Source organism: Halichoerus grypus, chromosome 6 (assembly GCF_964656455.1).
Source record: "Halichoerus grypus chromosome 6, mHalGry1.hap1.1, whole genome shotgun sequence".
NCBI classification, from domain to species: Eukaryota; Metazoa; Chordata; class Mammalia; order Carnivora; family Phocidae; genus Halichoerus; species Halichoerus grypus.
In genome coordinates this window covers 143,113,844-143,133,523 of record NC_135717.1, presented here as the reverse complement: position 1 = coordinate 143,133,523, position 19,680 = coordinate 143,113,844, and the positions used below count along the sequence as shown (strand labels likewise).

At 34.9% G+C, this 19,680-nt stretch overlaps 1 protein-coding gene across 12 annotated transcripts in view; it reads right to left on the bottom strand.

Annotated features, from left to right (window-relative positions):
* The window catches only part of METTL25 (methyltransferase like 25), a 151,666-nt gene that overhangs the window by 33,504 nt on the left and 98,482 nt on the right, over positions 1-19,680 (bottom strand). For 5 of the 12 annotated variants that reach the window (XM_078076373.1, XM_036085542.2, XM_078076369.1 and 2 more), the window contains exons 10-12: positions 11,243-11,317; positions 10,607-10,678; positions 8,943-9,051 (exon numbers count right to left, since the gene is read on the bottom strand). The exons of 1 other annotated variant lie outside the window; for it this stretch is intronic. In XM_078076373.1, coding sequence (XP_077932499.1) covers positions 8,959-9,051; positions 10,607-10,678; positions 11,243-11,317 — 240 coding nt within the window. In that variant the 3' untranslated portion in view covers positions 8,943-8,958. Of the gene's footprint in view, positions 1-8,942; positions 9,126-10,606; positions 10,679-11,242; positions 11,318-19,680 lie in introns of those variants that run through there. 6 more of the 12 variants (XM_078076379.1, XM_078076375.1, XM_078076374.1 and 3 more) reach the window with 6 other exon arrangements.

Below are 19,680 nucleotides of genomic sequence, written 5' to 3'. Positions count from 1 at the left end.
ACAGAGCCTGGCAGGGTATTCTGTGTTCTTGGGCATAAAACTATCTCAGGGGAACCATTTTAAGACTGACTTATCAAATGATAAACACTTGGGGATCCCCTTAAAATACCCATTCTAATTGAGTAGATTTGGGGTGGGGACTGAGGTCCTGCATTTGAACAAGCTCCCAGGTGATGCTGATGCTGTTGGTTCATGGATTGCATTTTTGAGTAATAAGTTCTAAGCTCGGTTTACTTGAGAAAAATAAGTGATGCAGGAAATATCCTGCTTAATCTTTGCTTCCCATATATTATCTATAACTGGAAACTAATCTTTGGACAGGGAAGTATGTCATGGAGTGGACTCCAATTTTTATTTATCACTCTAGTGTCCAGAAAGATCAGTATTGGTAACTAAGAAATACATCTTGTAACTCTTATGTTGAAGTCTTTATGCATTGCTCTGTGCTCACCAGTTTTTGGGAATGTTATTGCCTTAACATTATGATGTGTGGACAGCTGCTTGGATGGCTACTTTTGAAATTTTGCTTTGGAATTTTGAAATTTCATTTATAAACAGATCTCTTTATAAAATCCCTTCTCTGATTCTTTTCATACGATATGTAAATGTCAAAGAATTTGGTATTTAATAATCAGCAATTGTCTTTAGATTTGTTTTTAGTAATTCATTAAGATTTAATTAAAATTAAAATTAATGTCTTGGGCAGGAAACTTCTTGGTTTTCATTGATCTTCCTAACTTATTTTTTTAAAAGATTTTATTCATTTATTTGTCAGAGACAGAGAGACAGAGAGAGAGAGAGTCAGGCAGAAGGAGAAGCAGACTCCCTGCTGAGCAAGGAGCCTGATGTGGGATTCAATCCCAGGACCTTAGGATCATGACCTGAGCTGAAGGCAGACGCTTAACCAATTGAGCCACCCAGGCATCGTAGATCTTCTTAACTTATAATTAACCACTATACTAGTGTTCTGTTCTTTCAAAAGTGTCCTCACGATGCAATTTTTAATTTTAAATTACAAAGTTCTGATTATACCTTATCATATACTTATGAGACAATAAAAACTAAGTATGAGATATAGTACCCAAAGCAGTAAAAATGAATACATTATTTCGAATGTCAATGGGATTCTTATTATTGAATCATTTTTTTTAAACCTGCGAACAGTGAGCTGAAATAGCTCTTAAATGTATTTCCTGTGAGAACACATCTTTATGGAAAACATATCTACATTTTTTTAATTTGCTTTATTTGTATAGTTTTCAATATAGTACTAGACCTTAATTCTCTGGCTCACAAAAATTTGGAGACCACAAAGGTAGACAAAAGGAAAAAAACAAAAGGGTGGGCTTTAAGCAGATACTGGGCATTCAAATCACTATGCTTTCAGGATAATAATTAAATTCCTAGAGTGAATGAGGAATGGGTGAACCATTCTGAAGTGTTACTGCTTGCTCCTTGGGTGTATACTACTGTTATGATTATTAAGGATCTATATCCCTAATGCATGTTATTAAATTACTTTGTTGTTCTAAAGATTGCAGTAAGTGTGAAGGCAACGAGCAGTCAGTTCACAGATGTTCAATGAAATTTTGTTGGACTTTCTAATGTCTTACTTGATGAGAAACACATATACTCTGTTCTTTGAAAAGTTACAGAAATTTGGTCTTCTGTTTCCTATCTTTCCAAGATGGCACTTCTCATCTGGCCAACAAACAGCTATCCTATCCTCCTTACGCATTTGTATCTCTCTACAACAGAGAGGTTGGAATCTAAAAATCAGGACATAAATGTGTGTATGATGTCACTCCACGAGGCTACTATGACCTATGACCTTCAGAGGCTCTGTAACATTGCTTTATTTACTTAACAAAACTCCATGAGATTTAGTTTTAATTTTCATAAAAGAATGCTAAGGAGATCTTGGTCGAATTTACTATGGTTTCATTAATCTTAAAGTTAGGAATTATGCTATTAACAGCAGTAATTTTAAAGAAATCCTTTCCAAGCATCTGCAACCAATTTATTAGAATGAAAACACACTACCAATAATCTCATTAACAAAAATTGATATTAAAACTGTGCTAGAAATGACATATCAGATAAAGGGCTAGTATCCAAAATTTATATAGAACTTAACAAACTCGGGGCGCCTGGGTGGCTCAGTTGGTTAAGCGGCTGCCTTCGGCTCAGGTCATGATCCTGGGGTCCTGGGATAGAGCCCCACATCCGGCTCCCTGCTCAGTGGAGAGCCTGCTTCTCCCTCTCCCTCTGCCTGCCACTCTGCCTACTTGTGCTCTCTGTCAAATAAATAAATAAAATCTTAAAAAAAAAAAAAAAAGAACTTATCAAACTCAACACCCGAAGAACAAATAATCCAATCAAGAAATGGACAAAAGACACGAACAGACATTTGTCCAAAGACGACATCCAGACACATGAAAAAGTGCTCAACGTCACTCGGCATCAGGGAAATACAAATCAAAACCTCAGTGAGATACCACCTCACACCAATCAGAATGGCTAAAATTAACAAGTCTGGAAATGACAGATGTTGGCGAGGATGCAGAGAGAGGGGAACCCTCCTACACTGTTGGTGGGAATGCAAGCTGGTGCAGCCACTCTGGAAAACAGTATGGAGATTCCTCAAAAAGTTGAAAATAGAGCTACCCTATGACCCAGCAATTGCACTACTGGGTATTTACCCCAAAGATACAAATGTAGTGATCCAAAGGGGTACGTGCACCCCGATGTTTATAGCAGCAATGTCCACAACAGCCAAACTATGGAAAGAGCCAAGATGTTCATCAACAGATGAATGGATAAAGATGTGGTATATATACATAATGGAATATTATGCAGCCATCAAAAAAATGAAATATTGTCATTTGCAACAACGTGAATGGAACTAGAGGGTATTATGCTAAGCGAAATAAGTCAGAGAAAGACAAGTATCATATGATCTCATTGATATGAGGAATCCTTAACCTCAGGAAACAAACTAAGGGTTGTTGGAGTGGTGGGGGGTGGGAGGGATGGGGTGGCTGGGTGATGGACATTGGGGAGGGTATGTGCTATGGTGAGTGCTGTGAATTGTGTAAGACTGATGAATCACAGCCCTGTACCTCTGAAACAAGATAGCAGGAAGGGAAAAATGAAGGGGGGGAAATCAGAGAGGGAGATGAACCATGAGAGACTATGGACTCTGAGAAACAAACTGAGGTTTTAGAGGGGAGGGGGGTGGGGGAATGGGTTAGCACGGTGATGGGTATTAAGGAGGGCAGGTATTGAACGGAGCACTGGGTGTTATACGCAATAAATCATGGAATAAATGGAATCATACAATAAAAAATAAATAAATAAGTAAATAAAACTGTGCTAGAGATCTGAAGTATGAAGCATATTTTTAAAGAATTTCAAATTTGTTTATTTTCAAGATAAACAACAGTATTTGCTATCAATGAGAGAAAAGTTAACCAAGAAAATAATATACCTTGCAGTAGCTTTCAGTATCTACACTCTAAATGTTGACCCTCAAAACGTCTAAATATCTTTCTTCAGTACAGTATAACCTGTACTTCAGGGATGGCTTCTCGAACCTAGCATAAACTGGTAATGTGAATACAGTTTTGGACCCTTTAAAGGGACTGTATACATAGAAAGATATTCCGCATTCCACTATATGTTAAAAGTAAACTTTTTTTTTTTTTTTTTTTGAAAGATTTTTTATTTATTTATTTGAGAGAGAAAGAATGAGAGACAGAGAACATGAGAGGGAGGAGGATCAGAGGGAGAAGCAGACTCCCTGCTGAGCAGGGAGCCTGATGCGGGACTCAATCCTGGGACTCCAGGATCATGACCTGAGCTGAAGGCAGTCGCTTAACCAGCTGAGCCACCCAGGTGCCCCAAAAGTAAACCTCTTTGCCTTCAACTTTTAGTTCTGTCCTTTTAAGTTAGTTTAAGTAGAAATAGAGCACTTAATTTTTTCATGATTTAAAGTCTCTTCTTATGCGTTTATTCATAGAGGTTTACCTGCAGCCATACTGTCTATTAAAATTAGAAATATTCTGAAGTCACCAGAACAGCAGAGATGTCTGTTGTTATAATCAAATGGTATCTGGAATTGTTTTATCTTTCCCCTGAAACACATTATTTGAGTACACTTTGCTTGATGGAAAACCATCATTGCACCTTTTGCTTAAAGAGCTGTAGCAGTATTAGAACACTGGATTCTTTCCTGAGAGGGGAGCTAACTCAGAATATATGTGCACTTAGTTCAACATGATTAGCTGATGCACACCGAATCCCATGTTGACCAAATGGTGACTTTTAGGTTGGAATTTGTATACTTTACCTTTTTTTCTCAAATTCAACATGTTCAGTCTTAACTGTCTAAGTACAAGTTAAAGGCTTTTCCTCCCATGAGATTTAAATACATGCTACTTTGTTCTGTGCTGAAATGTGTTAACTCTCTTATTCTGGATTGTGCATTGGAAAACTCTAATAAAAACAGTATAATTTTTTTTAAAGGTCTTCCATTGACAGAACATCTGCAAACTTAATGAGGCAATCCATTGAGATAAATACATCAACTAATAAATCCCCATACATGCAGCCAGTAGCATCACTGGCCAAGTACAAACCATCTGGGGAGGTTTGGAGACTTTCAGTTCCTTTGGTCACAGGTTAGCAGAGCACATATTTCATATAGTAGATTATTTCTTAAACAGTCCTCCTTCCTGAGAATAAGCCATTCTACTAACCATATTTAAAAACACCCTAAAGGAACCTATAATTAAAGAGGAGAATGGAACAGAAGTGAACAGTCTAGGACAAAGGTAGTTCACAGTAAAGGACTGTGTATTTATGTACACACTTTTTTTTTTTCTTCCCAAATGTCATTATCTAAATCTTATCTCTTCCATATGCCTCTTATATCTGTTTCAATGGACAGATTATAAACTACTAAAGAGATTCTATGAATCTTTCTCCCCAAGCTATAGTGTCTAGAATACTCTTAGTCATACTATTGCAAACAGACAGTGGTTGATTGAATTTTGTGCCACATCTACAAAGTACTTTTACTGAGATGTAGGAAATTAATAAAAGATTAATTGCAGATTCAATTTAATAGTTGTATGAATATTCATATTTTATTTTCCTTCTTGAGGCTGTTTCGGCATACTGTGTTTCTTTGAAAAATTTTTCCATTTCATACATTTATTGTCATAAATGCATTGGCAAATTTATTGGCATGTTCCCTTTTATACTCCTGATACTGATTATTTGTATGTTTATCTTTTTAATGATTAGTCTTGCCAGAGTTGTGTGAATTTTATTAGTTATCTAAGAACCAACTTTTGAAGGTGTTAATCATCTCTGTGTATTTCTTTCACTAACTATTAGTCTCTTGATTTTTAGTCTCTTCCTTTTCTAATATGTGTTCAAAGCTAATGTTTTCTTATGTCATGGTTTAGCTCATCCCACAAGTTTTGATGTGCAGTGTTATCATTATAATTCAATTATTTTCATTATTACTCAAAATATTTTCTGATTTCCACTCTGATTTCTTCTTTGCTCAAAAGTTGTTTACATGTATAATTCTTAAGTTTAAAGTATATGGGAATTTTCTACTTAGATTTAAAACAATTTTTTTAACTTAAATGCATTATGGGTCAGAAACTATAATTTCAATTTTTTTGTAATTTATTAAAATTTACCTCAAAGCCCAGCACACGGTCATTTTTTAAAAAAATTCCACATGTACTTGAAAAAATTATGTAGTGGTTGGGGACAGTTTATTGTATTTGTCCATTAGGTCAATTTTATTTTTTTCATTGGTCAAATCTTGTATCTTTATGATTTTGTTTGCTTTTCCCATAAGACTGATGGGAGCATGAAAATATTCCCAGCATGATTGTAGATTTCTTTTATAGCTAATTTTTGTTTTATATATTGAGATTATGTTATTAACTAAATACCAACTTATAATTATTATATTTTCCTGGCAAACTGAAACTTTTTCATTATGAAGGGTTTCTCTTTATCTTCAAGAATATTTTTTGCCTGATATTAACTAATATCTACTTTGATATTCATACATTTTCCTTTTGATGAATATTTGCAAATATGCCTTTTCTTTTCTATTAATTTTGAACTTTTTGTACCCTTGTTTTAGTTGTGTTTCTTCTAACTAACATGTTATTGGGCTCTATTTTTCCAGTAAGTCAATCTTTGTTTTATAATTGAAGCATTCAATTTATATTTAATGGAATTACTGACATATCTGGATGTAAGTCTACTATCCTATACTATTTGCTTTATATATGTATTGTGTGCCAAGAATTAATTGCTTTACATTGAGAACTGTAACCATCTGCATTAATATGACAGAGCTATGGGGTCTAAGAACTGAGACCACCTGTGTCAACATGATTTATTTGTTTGTTAAAGAAAAACTGCCCAGGAAAGATAAGACTGTAAACCAATAAATAACTTCATTGTTTCAGGAAACTCGTATGTTAATTTATCTCAGACAATCTGCTCACCTTAGCAAAGAGCTCACTTATCAAGTAACAGTTTACTTATCAAGACTTGCTTCAAGACCCTTCCCTTGCTATAGACACTAATCATAAAACTATTGTCATGAACTTTTCCAAATTGCAATCTGGTCCCCACCTGAAAAGAGCCACCTTTTTAAACCACTTGAGCCCAGACTTCACAATCCTATAAATATCCTCTCCTGACTTCACCTTCAGAGACTGTCGAGGCAGAATTCTCTATTACTACAGAGACTTCTAATAAACTTAGTTTTGCTTTATTAACAGATTGCCTGGAGATATTTTGGGGGAGTTCAATAACATATTTATTCCTTTAATCCTCATAACAACCTTGTAAGTAAATTCTGTTCTTATGTTCTTTTTACAGATGAGAAATTGAGGCATACTGAATACTAAAGTGACTTACACAAGGACACACAACAATTTAACTCATGTGAATCTAAGCTATGCTACTAATATTACTGAGTCTATCTACCCCCGAAGTCTACCTATTTGAAGATACTACAAAGGATCCTATGTTCTGACCCTCTCAGCCCCATACAATAATTACAGTACTGATTACAGCACTTTTGTTGTCTTCCCCACTACACTGTGAGCTCTTTCAGAACAGGGACATACCCTGTTTGTCTCCATGCTGTCAGCGCCTAGCATAACCTGACACATGACAATCATTCAATAAATGTTTCTAAAATGAAAATTAAATGAAACCCCACTTTACAAATGAGGCTCTCAGATATTAAGAGTCTTGCTTTTGCCCAGTTAGAATGTAATTGTCATAACTTATGCTTCTGCCAATACCCCACACTCCTTAGCTCAACTGTAAACTGAATTGAGTTCTCCAAGAGCAGTTTTTATGAGACGAAGAGTCTACAAACATTGAAATGGGGATTGATACTTATAAAGCTATAGCCCTACCAAAATAGGATATTTCTTTGCTTTATTTGCTGAAATATTATCATCTCAGTGTGATCATACAGGTTCTCTCTTGTGGATTAGCTTGAGTCACACAAATGTCTCTAATAAAAATGGAAAGCATTAATTGGTAAATGTACTTTCTGACAATGTTTTAAGACACAGGGAAGTTACTATAAAGTTTCCTTGGTATTGAAACAGTTGGAATTCACTTCTCTATACTAAACAGAGCTTTACACATATGAAGTTTTTTTTCTTTATTATAAGGAGAAAATAATGTTATATATTTAGTCATCAGGGAAAAAGTTCAAAATTTTACGTATCTGGGAGTGGGGTGGCAAATAGTGTGTGCATGCTCGTAAGTGTACAGATGAAACAAGATTGGTAAAAAGTTGGTAATTACTGAAGTTTGTGATGAGTACCCGGGGATTCATTAGACTCTTCAATTCTGAACACATTTGAAATTTTCCATAATAAGCTTAAAAAATGGCTAATTTCCCCAGTATTGTACTAGCTACACAAAGTACCTGATCATTCACATATAAAACGGCTGCAAACTTAATATCACAACCCAAAGCAAAAGTTATTCTTTCCACCTGTGGATAGACTCTAAAATTTACGAGAGTAGTTACTTCTTCTGCTGGGAGAATTTTACATAGTCTTTTGCTGAGCATCAAGGAAGCTTTTCCCCAACTGTCCATCTCTTCTGTGTATATTAGAACCTCAAGATTTCTGCAGATGAAAAGAAGCTGCACCACACCGGGCACAGTGCTGGCCTTCTTTTCTTTACTCCTGCTTTTCTCTGATTGGCTTTCTACAGAGCACAACGTAATTCCATTAAGTGCAACCCATCCCTTTATTTTAGTAAGATAAATAGCTTCAAGAATCCTGAAAGTCATTATCTCACAAGATGTAAATTCCTTTAAGGGCACAGAATATTTCCTCATGTAACTTAGATTAAAACACATATTAAGCACTTTTTATGTCTGCCTGGTTCCTGGGTGTTTCTTTCCTTTGAATGTGGATTTTCCCCTCTGGATAACATGGAAAATCCTTCCAAAATCTGGAGGAAAATGCAAATGATCTTCTGTACCAACTAATTTTACTATATATACACCTCTACCATCCCTCTGTTAATAAAAGTTTCTAAGTCAGTAAAAGTCAAAATGTGGTATGTAGCAAATATCAAGGGTCTCAAATATAGAACAGAAAACAAATGTCAGATTACAATGTCCTATTGATACACTAACTCAGGAACGTAGGTCAATCCTTTTTTAATATTTTCATGAGTTCTTATTTTATTAATGTATGCTTTGACAACGGAAAAATGGATTATGGTATTCTGTTGTTAGCTAGTATTTTATTGTTTATTTAAAATATAGAGCAATGTTTTTCAAATATTTACATAATACAACACACATGTTTAGAAGAGGAAAATTAGCAATCCGTTCCATAAACAGATACATCTAATACCTTGCTTCAACTGAAATCATTGCTGCTTCTTCAGGGCAATAATAGCGTAACATCTGGGAGATTTCACAGGATCAAACAACTTCACAAGTGTAGCCCATGCAATATCTTCCTGCAAATTGATAAGTGATTTAAACACATAGCAATTTGTTGAAGATAAGAATGAAAGATGAATCAAACTATATACTGTAATATAAAAACAACATAAAAACAAACTATGTAAAAGAAAATTATGCTGTGGGAAATACAGATGTACATAGATAGTGAACTACAAGGTTACTCTTTGTTGCAATTGTGAAAAACGAAGTGGTCAAAAACAATTGGGTATTACTGAAACAAATTATTATACAATGAAACATTATTCAGCTTCTGTAGTATATTTAATGAGATGGGAAAATTCTAAATAGAATGAAACAAATTATATGCAAAACTGTACTTATAATTTGATTCCAATTTTAATTAAAGTAGGCATAATATGCTCATACATATATGTGTGGCATATATATATTAGAGAAAGGCACTGAAAAACATACCAAAAATTTAAATTAATGCTGATAGATGGAATTATTGTTTTTATTTTTTTATATTCATTTAAAATTCTCTAATGTAAATGTTACTCTTATAATATTATTTATACTATTTAAAATATTATTTAAACAATATTTAAAGTATTAACAAATTAATATGATTTCTATCACTTCATAACCAATCTATTAATCTTCATGCATACTATTTACTTATTTTATTTATTTATTTTTTTAGCATTTACTTATTTTATTTAGGTCAATGGAAATTGTTTTGAAAAGGGAAATAGTGAGTACCTAGTAAAACAGGCTTAATTCTGTCACCTATAAATTTGGAAACCTAAGATTTCCAGTGATTCTGAGTTAGTTGGTAGCTTAAGAAAGTACACAAATCCAAATATTTAAAAATTGCCTTTTTCCATAAAAGTACAAATTAGAACAAAAGCAAACATTTATTAAAATCCATTTGTTCCAAATAGCCTGTTGAAAAGAAGAACTAAAACTACCCACTATGATAAAACAAAATTCTTAAAATAAAGCACTTATGATGGAAACTTAAGGCTGAATCCATGTATGGGTTTAATTTAAATAGTTCACATAACTATTTTGATCACAGCTCAGAGTAGAATCTGCAAAAAAACATTTTCCCTAAAGATAACCAAGAAAACAATTTTTGGGGGCATTCAACATAGGTAAAACAAACATGACTATGAAAAGAACAAAAGTAATTTGCACTGATCAGAAAGAAGTTTTTATACTGCAGACTGCATATGTCCAAAATCCCAAAGTGATTTAAAAGGTAAATTCTTATAAAATGAAAATATACATACTATCTTTTATATCTGGTCTTTATTAATTTTGGCTATATAATATGTCATATACGATGCTTGTGTTTACTGCCTACTGTATAGTAATTACCATACAATTAAAGAATATAAACTTTTATTATAGCACCTTGCTGAAAACATCTGTTGTACATATGTTTATGTTTAAAAAGAGATAGAATGAATATTTAAACTTGGAAAATATAATGAGAAAAATTATCTGACTAGTTTTATGTAAAAGAAAGTTATCCTAGATATAAGTGGATCCATTTACTGGATTTAATGAAGATATTATGTATTTTAAAATATCATGATTTACCTGTTCTTTCAGGTAGCAAAGTCGATCTAGAAGAATCAATGTCTCTATACAAGGAGCCAGAACAACTTTCAACTAAAAGAAAGAATGATAGGATGGTAGAACTTTAAAAAAAAAAAAAAAAGACTAGCTTAACACTTATGTTTAAGAAAATGTATCTACAGAAATTTATGTAAGGCCAAATCTTCAGTACCAATTGTACATCTTCAGAAAATGAATACTGCAGAGATCAAAAGTTTTTCTTTAATGATAACAGGAAAAGAATGTCCTTTGAATGACTTTGAGGTAGAATCCAAAGGCAGTCATACATATGTGATAGAGAGCTTTCAAAGGTACTAAGAGTAAAATTCATTAAAAGGAATGCTTGTGAAATAACTGCATTGAGACCAATATGTGTTCAAAGAACTCTGAAATTTCTTTCTGTGCATTTATGATACACTTTAAGAGAAATCTACCATGTGTTTTCTTTATTACATTACTGACACCTAATATAGTTCTGAAATAGGAAATGATCCAAAAGGGTTTTTCTGCAGTAAGAGAAAAACAACATAGATTGGTTGGTCCCATAATAAAAGTTAATAGAACCCTATTTAAGTCTAGCAACATATCCAATTTAATAGGTTTAATTCTGAGATTTACCATATTAAAAGCTTCCAGCTCATTCATTCTAGGCTTATACTTCTCGTAGTAGTCCATTATAACTTTTTCTGGCAGCTTCAAGATAAAACAACAACAAGAAATTTAACAACAGTTAAAAAAAAGTTTTTCTTTACCAAATATACCTTAAAGTAAAATCAACGTAACAATTTAAAACAAACTTCAGTGTCTAAAGAACTCTAAGGATATGCATGAAACAAGTCAATATAAGTTCTTTCGTTAATATCTTCTGTACCTAGTTTATTTAGCGTATCATAAATAAAACCAGCAGTAACATCCTACTGATATTGTTTAATTTCAGCCAGTAGATGAAATATTTACTTTCACTTGTTTCTATGCGTGTAGTACATAGGAGCTCAATAAACATTTTTTTTTGAGTAAAATTAAGATTTAAAATGATGTATCTATATGTCCTAGAGAATAATTTTCAAAGGCAACAAGAACACAATAAGGACATATGTTCATATTTAAGGTAATTTCCTCTAACATCCACTTAACAAATCCATCAACAAGCATTACTTTCTTATTTTTTTCAAAAACATAGGATGCCTATAGTACACTGAACACTTGTGGTTTGCAGGCTGCTTTTTACAACACATATGCTTCTGTTCACACCAGCAGAACTTTATGTTTACTGAGTCGATTGTATTCGTTTCTAAACTTGATATAAGTAAATATTACATAACTAATAAAATATTAATGCAAAAGAAGAAGTTTTTTCTATAAATTGGATGCTTTTGTGAAAGGCTTGACAAAGGAAAGCCATCAGAAGAAACTGCTAATTACATACGGTGAAAGCAAATGAAAGACTGGATAAAAAGGAGTAAAAAATCTGAAAGGATTTGTATTCAGATTTTTTTGCAAATGCCTAAATTACTTTATTATTTTTTTCAAAGCCCTTATTCTTTTTCTTACTGCACTAAATTTCTTTTGAACTTAGAAAGTACAAAAAGGTATCAGTGAAAAGTGAGGTTTTTGTCTCATTCATTTCTAGTGCAGGCTTCCAGGAAAGATTTCTCCCTTGGTATAGAATCCAAGCAGATTACACCTCCTTCCCCAACCCTCTTTAAAATTTTGCCCATCTTTCAATCAAATGAGTACCTCCTGAACCAAATTTTTGCAGTAACGTATATTAGACTGGATCCAGGCCTGAACTTCAAGCCAGCAAAAATTCGCATCTTACAAAATTGTGTGTGTGCTTGAATTATAGTCTTTATTTAGTCTTTACTTCTCTCCTGCCACCTGAGATCAGCAGTTACAGGACAACTCAGAACTCATAATCTTTTTTTAATCCTGCTCCACCAGCACATTGCTTCCCGTAAACATTGTTTTTCAATGTGATTCCATGGGTTTTCCAATAGTCTTTGTTTCTTTTTTATGCCAAATTGGGAAGCACTACCCTGGTCACCAATTGCATTTGTTCCAAACTAGGAATGGTTGATTTGGCTCCTCAGCATATTCCACTTTAGAGAACTGTGTTCTGTTGGTTTTGCCGGGGATCTGTAACCCTGGAAATTTTCTCTTGGTATCTTTCTGCATTCCTCTTTACCTTCATTGTGCTTCATAATACACATGATTTGAGATTCAACATGCTTTCTGATTTTGTCAAAGAAGGAGTTTGTGTTTTGGTTTCTATTTGTTAGTTTTTTGTGATTCTAAAGAATAATGGAAGTCTGTTGTTTAAGCGAACCAAAGCTGGACACTGTAGACTGATAGACTGTTGTTAGCTAAAGTCCATACTATCTCAGCCAGGTAATCACTGTCAACATCAATGATGATAAGTTATATTAATAGATACCCTTGAGGGATGCCTGGGTGGCTCAGTTGGTTAAGTGTCTGCCTTCGGCTCAGGTCATAATCCCAGGGTCCTGGGATCGAGTCCCCCATCAGGCTCCTTGCTTAGCGGGGAGCCCGCTTCTCCCCCTGACTGCCGGAGCCCCCTGCTTGTCATCTCTCTCTCTGACAAATAAATAAATAAAAGCTTTGGAAAAAAAAATAGATACCCTTGATACGTCAGGAACATGGCACTCTATTTCTGTGGTCTTCCTCTCAAAAACCCTTAGCCCCAGTCCAATTATGAGGAAAACATCTGCAAATCCAAGTGAAGGAATATTCTACAAAATGTCTGACCAGTACTCCTCAAAACTCTCAAGGTCATCAAAAATAAGGTAAGTCTGAGAAACCATCACAACCAATAGGACTAAATGCAGTGTGATATCCTGGATAGGATTGTGGAACTAAAAAGACATTATGTAAAAACTAAGGAATTCTGAATAAAATATGGACTTTAGCTAACAACAGTGTATCAGTCTACAGTGTCCAGCTTTGATTCACTGGTTCTTGTGTACTTTTCATTAAAATGTTATTACGTGTGGTTTTTACATATAATATTGACAATGTTATTAGGTGTGGTTTTTACATATAATATTGCTTTTGATCTCAATTTAAAAGTATAATTGTTAACTCTTGTTTTGTTCTTTTCCCAAATGTAATTGCTACAAATCTATACATCATAAGTTACAGGACACTTTATTATTAACAGTATGCTCATTTTCAAGGATAATTTGAGGTGGTTTATAATATGATGAATAAAAACATATCAATAGTAGGGCCATTAAAGAAAGGATAAACTCTCAAAGGTGTACAATTCAAAGGAGAAAAACATGATACCTAGTCCCCTAGCTAAGGACAGCTGCTGGAATCAAGCATAAATGTACATTCGCGCCTCCTGATAGCTAAGGCAAAAAAAACAAATAAGTTGAGTGTTCTTTGGAGGAGATTGTCCTATCATGAAAAATTGAATTATTACGTAGATTGTTATATAACAGAACCTAGATATGAAAAAGCTTTGAAATATTGTCTTTACTGAATGTCCAAAAATATCCTCATACCAAATACATTAAGACTCTGAATGTCTCTAAAACCTAAGCCCTATTTTATTGTGTTTCTGCCCAATCACTGCTTGGGGAAAGAACCCTAGGCTGCAACTTATGTAAAAATCCTCCTGCAGGTAGTTTCCCCTTTTCTACCTCTCTCACCTTATTTGATTTAGGGTATTTGTTTACAAAAATTCTATCCAAATAGCTGTGAAAGCGATCAAATGAATCAACTAGATCCTCTTTTTCTGGGTCGGGGGGGCGGTGCTGTGCAGAGAGGGGAAGTGATAAAAGCTATATACAAAGTTTGCTGCAGATGGGAAGCAGAGTCATGAATAAACAACTCATCGATAAGCAAGAATCTGGAGAGAAAAAGTATCTAGAACAAAGAGTGAAATAGCTGCTGGTTCAGAGCTCTCATTAACAAAATACATTCTGAGGAGACTACACTGTACATCACTTTCTTGGTTTTTGTGAAGCCAAGAGATCTCAGTCTTTCTTATAAGTATATGTATTCCTGGACTAGCCTCCCACAAATTAATTAGAAAACCTGAGTAAATCTTTATTTCTTGCAATCAAATGACCACGTATCTTCCTTCTTAAAACCGTAATAAAAGCAAACAATTTAATCATAACTCTGATAATGCATCCCTACAGGGATGAATTACTATAGGCATGGGGTTGTAAATAGTGGAATATAGTTCTTTAATGATGTGATTTGACATAGAGATTTATGACAACATAGATAGATCCAGAGGGTATCATACTAAGTGAAATAAGTCAGACTGAGAAAGAAAAATACGATGTGATTTTACTCATATGTGCAATCTAAAAAAACACAAATGAATAAACAAACAAAAAGCAGAATCAGACCTATAAAATACAGAGAACAAACTGATGGTTTCTAGACTGGAGGGGGGATGGGCAAAATGGGTAAAGGGGAGTGGGAGATACAGGTTTCCAGTTATGGCATGAAGAAGTCACTGGAATAAAAGGAACAGCATACAGGATGTAGTCAACGGTACTGTAATAGTGCTGTACAGTGACAGATGGTAGCTACACTTGCGAGCACAGCATAACCGTATAAAGAAATGGAACTGCTACACTGTATACCTGAGAGTAATAGAACACTGTGTGTCAACTTTACTCAAATAAAAAAATTAAGAAAAAAGATAGATAGGGCTTGGGTATCTAGAATGTGGATGGCTAGTATGTGCATTAAAAGTAGGGAGTGGGGTTTAGTACAGAGTTCTTTACTGTTACTGAGGTACGACCAAGAAATCATGGGACATTCCTGAGATACTATAGGTAATTCAACTGCAGCTGTTGGGGGATTCGAGGCCACATTCTGAAGTAATGAGGCTTAACTGAGATAAATTAGAAGGCATAATAGGTAAGGATTAGGGTTTTATCATTAAGAATCAGAACTCTGCTGAGAATCTAAAAACATACTGGATCTCTAGCTCATGAGAGGGGGGGAAAAAAGCACTCAATACTGAACAAAGGGGAAAACTAGAAATTTAAAGCCTGAAGATGAAGCTGTGTTGGAAGGCAGTGATGAAATCAGGGTACCAGAAGCAAAGGCAAGGATTTGAGCAGTGTTCTGGACAAATCCGACTGCTGCCCTGGTTAGACTTCTGAGGTCCCATAACATGTCTGGATTTGCACTTGGAAAAAGCTCATGCACTTTCTGATTTCCAAACAGGACTCTCTTTAAAGCTCCCGTAACTCTTTAGTACTTACTTGACTGCATAAAAGGAACTGCACATGTGCCTATACATAGGACCAAAAGTTTCCTAAAGAGCTGCTCAAGCACTTGAACAAAGTACTCAGTTAAAATCATAGAGTCTTGTCACATACATCAACCTGTTCTGCTAGATACAAAATATACAAATTACATTATTGCAATAAAATAAACTCTTCAGAGCTCTCAGATCCTGGTAGGGGAGATCAGAACTAATGAGTTTCTGGAAAGGGGAATAATTTACTACATAGTTCCCAGAAAAGTGATCTCCAAATCACTGTCCTGTGATTTTTTTTTTCCTCCCAAGGTTCACTGAAAGTTCAGGATAACCTTCCAATTAATTTTGTTCTGAACTTTTTTCTTCCTTGCTTCCTTCCTTCCTTCCTGAACTGGAAGAACTTGGCACACAAAATCATTATACAAGAAGTTTTACATCCATGGTGTTTTTGACTATTACAATCTATAAACCAATAGTAAAGAGATGGTCTGCTATGACACTTAAAAAAAGCATTATTAAAATGGGATCCTACACTGCTATTTTCCAATAGGAAAAAAATCAAGTTCATTAAGGTATAAATTCTAATGTGGAGCACCTTTTTATAAAGAAGCATTAGAAAAGATGGTCTGAGGAGCACCTAGGTGGCTCAGTGGGTTAGGCTTCTGTCTTCAGCTTAGGTCACAATCCCAGGGTCCTGGGATTGAGCCCTGCATCAGGCTCTCTGCTCAGCAGGGAGTCTGCTTCTCACCTCTCCCTCTGCCCCGCCCCCCTGCTCGTGCTCACCCTCACTCTTTCTCAAATAAATAAAATCTTTATTTATTTTTTTAAAGATTTTATTTATTTATTTGACAGAGAGAGAGAGACAGCGAGAGAGGGAACACAAGCAGGGGGAGTGGGAGAGGGAGAAGCAGGCTCCCCACTGAGCAGGGAGCCCGACTTGGGGCTCAATCCCAGGACCCTGGGATCATGACCTAAGCCAAAGGCAGACGCTCAACGACTGAAACACCCAGGCACCCCATAAATAAAATGTTTAAAAGAAAACGAAAAAATGGTTTGAATATAAACTCTACTAATGTTCTACATGCTTGCTGTACTATTTTCCTAAAATGTAGAATTATAATTACAAAATGTGGACAATGATTAATATTTTATATAAGGCAAAAGGATGTTTGATTAGTAGATAGGGAATCTAAATGTGGCTTTTGACAGTTGGTAGCCAGCAGCTTTGGCAGGTGAATCAAAGTCAGCAGGGTGTCAAGGTTTATGGCAGCACAAAGGTACACTTATTGTATCAGACTGATAGGCAGGCTTAGGCTGGGCCACAGTATCTCTGAGGAGAACGTCTAGTAAAGGCCTCTAGAAAGACCTGAAACAATTTCTGTCGCTTACCAGAAGAGGTTTATCTTCTCTAATTGGCTCCCACCCTTCTCAATATTAATGCAGGCTGTATTTTTATTTATTTTTATTTATTTATTTATTTTTTTTAATGCAGGCTGTATTTTTAATTCTCCAAAAACTTTTGTTGCTTTTACTTTGTGTGAGGTTCACTTCCTTTGGGTTTGGTGGTTTCAGGTTTCCAAATTTTTTTTAAAAAAATTAAAGCTTCAGAAAGTGCAATGAACATTTATATATGCACTACTTAGATTCACCTATCATTACTATTTTGCTACATTCATTTTAACCATCCATCCATCTTTATTATTGTTATTATTGCTGATCCATTTGAAAGTAATTACAAATGTCATGACTCTTCATCCCTAAATGCTTCAGCAAGTAGATCCTAGGAACAAGATATGCTCTTACATAACTCATCCCTAAATCCTTCAGCAAATAGATCCTAGGAACAAGATATGCTCTTACATAACTGCAATAATCAAGTTTAGTAATTTAACATTGATCAAATATTGTTATCTATTATATAGTCTATATCGAAATTTTACCATTTGTCCTAACAATGCCTTTTATAGCCCCCCACCCTTTTTAAAAAGACATTTAATTTTTAAGAGTATTTTTATTTTTGAGAGAGAGAGAGCGAGAACAAGTGTGGTGGGGGAGGGGCAGAGAGAGAAGCAGGCTCCCCAAAGAGCAGGGAGCCTGATGCAGGACTCGGTCCCAGGACCCTCGGATCATGACCTGAGCCAAAGGGAGATGCTTAACCGACTAAGCCACCCAGGTGCCCCCCCCCACCTTCTTTAAGCATCCAATCTGGAATGGGGCATTAGTATCTCTAATCACATTAATCTGGAACAGTTCAACTCTTCTTTGTCTTTCATGAAATTGATATATTTCTTTAAATTGAAGAACTGACATACAATATGCTATTAGTTTCAGGTATACAACACAGTAATTTAACATTTATACACATTACAAAATGGTCACCACAATAAGTCTAGTTACCATCTATCACCATAAGAAGTTGTTATATTATTGACCATATTCCCTATGCTATACATTACATCCCTGTGTTTATATATTTTATAACTGAAAAACTGTACCACCTAATTCCCTTCAACTATTCTCTGCATCCTCCCGCTCCCTTTCCCTCTGGCAACCACCAATTTGTTCTCTGTATCTGAGTCTTGTTTCTGTTTTGTTTGCTCATTTTTTTTTTTTTAGATTCCACATATAAGTGAAATCATATGGTGTTATCTTTCTCTGACTTATTTCACTTAAAAGTTATTTCACTTATTTCACTTAAATTCATAATACCCTCTAGGTCCATGCATGTTGCAAATGGCAAGATTTCATGCTCTTTAATGGTTGAGTAATATTCCATTGTGTATATATACCGTATCTTCTTTCTCCATTCATCTATTTATGAACATTTAGGTGCTTCTACATCTTGGCTACTATAAATAATGCTGTGATGAACACAGGGGTGCATAGGTCTTTTTGAATTAGTGTTTTCATTTTCCTTTTTTTCCCAGATAAATACCTAAAAGTGGAATTGCTAGATTGTATGGTAGTTCTATGTTTAATTTTTTTTAAGACTTATTTATTTTAGAGAGAGAGAGAGTGCTTGTGTGTGAGTGGGGGGAGGGGCAGAAGGAGAGAATCTTCAACCAGACTCCCCACTGAGCACGGAGCCCAACTTGGGGCTTGATCTCACAACCCATGAGATCATGACCTGAGTCAAAACCAAGAGTCAGACACAACCAACCTAGCCACCCAGGCACCCATATTTTTAACTTTTTGAGGGACCTCATATTGTTTTCCATAGTAACTGCACCAGTTTGCATTCCTACCAACAGTGCACAAGGCTTCCCTTTCTCCACATCCTAGCCAACACTCTTTATTTCTTGTCTTTTTGATAACAGCCACTCTAACAGGTATGAGGTGATATCTCGTTGTGGTTTTAATTTGCATTAGTGATGGTTAGCGATGTTGAGCATCATTTCATGTCTGCTGACCATCTGTATGTTTTCTCTAAAAAAATATCTATTCAGGTCCTCTGCCCATTTTTTAATCAGCTAGGTTTTTTTTGATATTGCGTTTATGAGTTCTTTATATATTTTGATGTTAACCCCTTATTAGATACATCATTTGTGAATATCTTCTCCCACTTGTAGGTTGCCTTTTCCTTGATGGTTGATGGTTCCCTTCATTATCTGACACTGACACATTTTGAAAAGGCCAGTTACCTGGATGTTTTCTCATGAGTAGATTCAAGTTACGCATTTTGGGCAGGAATATTACATACGTGATGCTATATCTTCTTCAAAGCATTGCATTATGAGGCAGATGATGTCAGTTTGTTCATTACTGGTGATGCTAACTTTGAAGGCTGATTTACTTTTTGAAA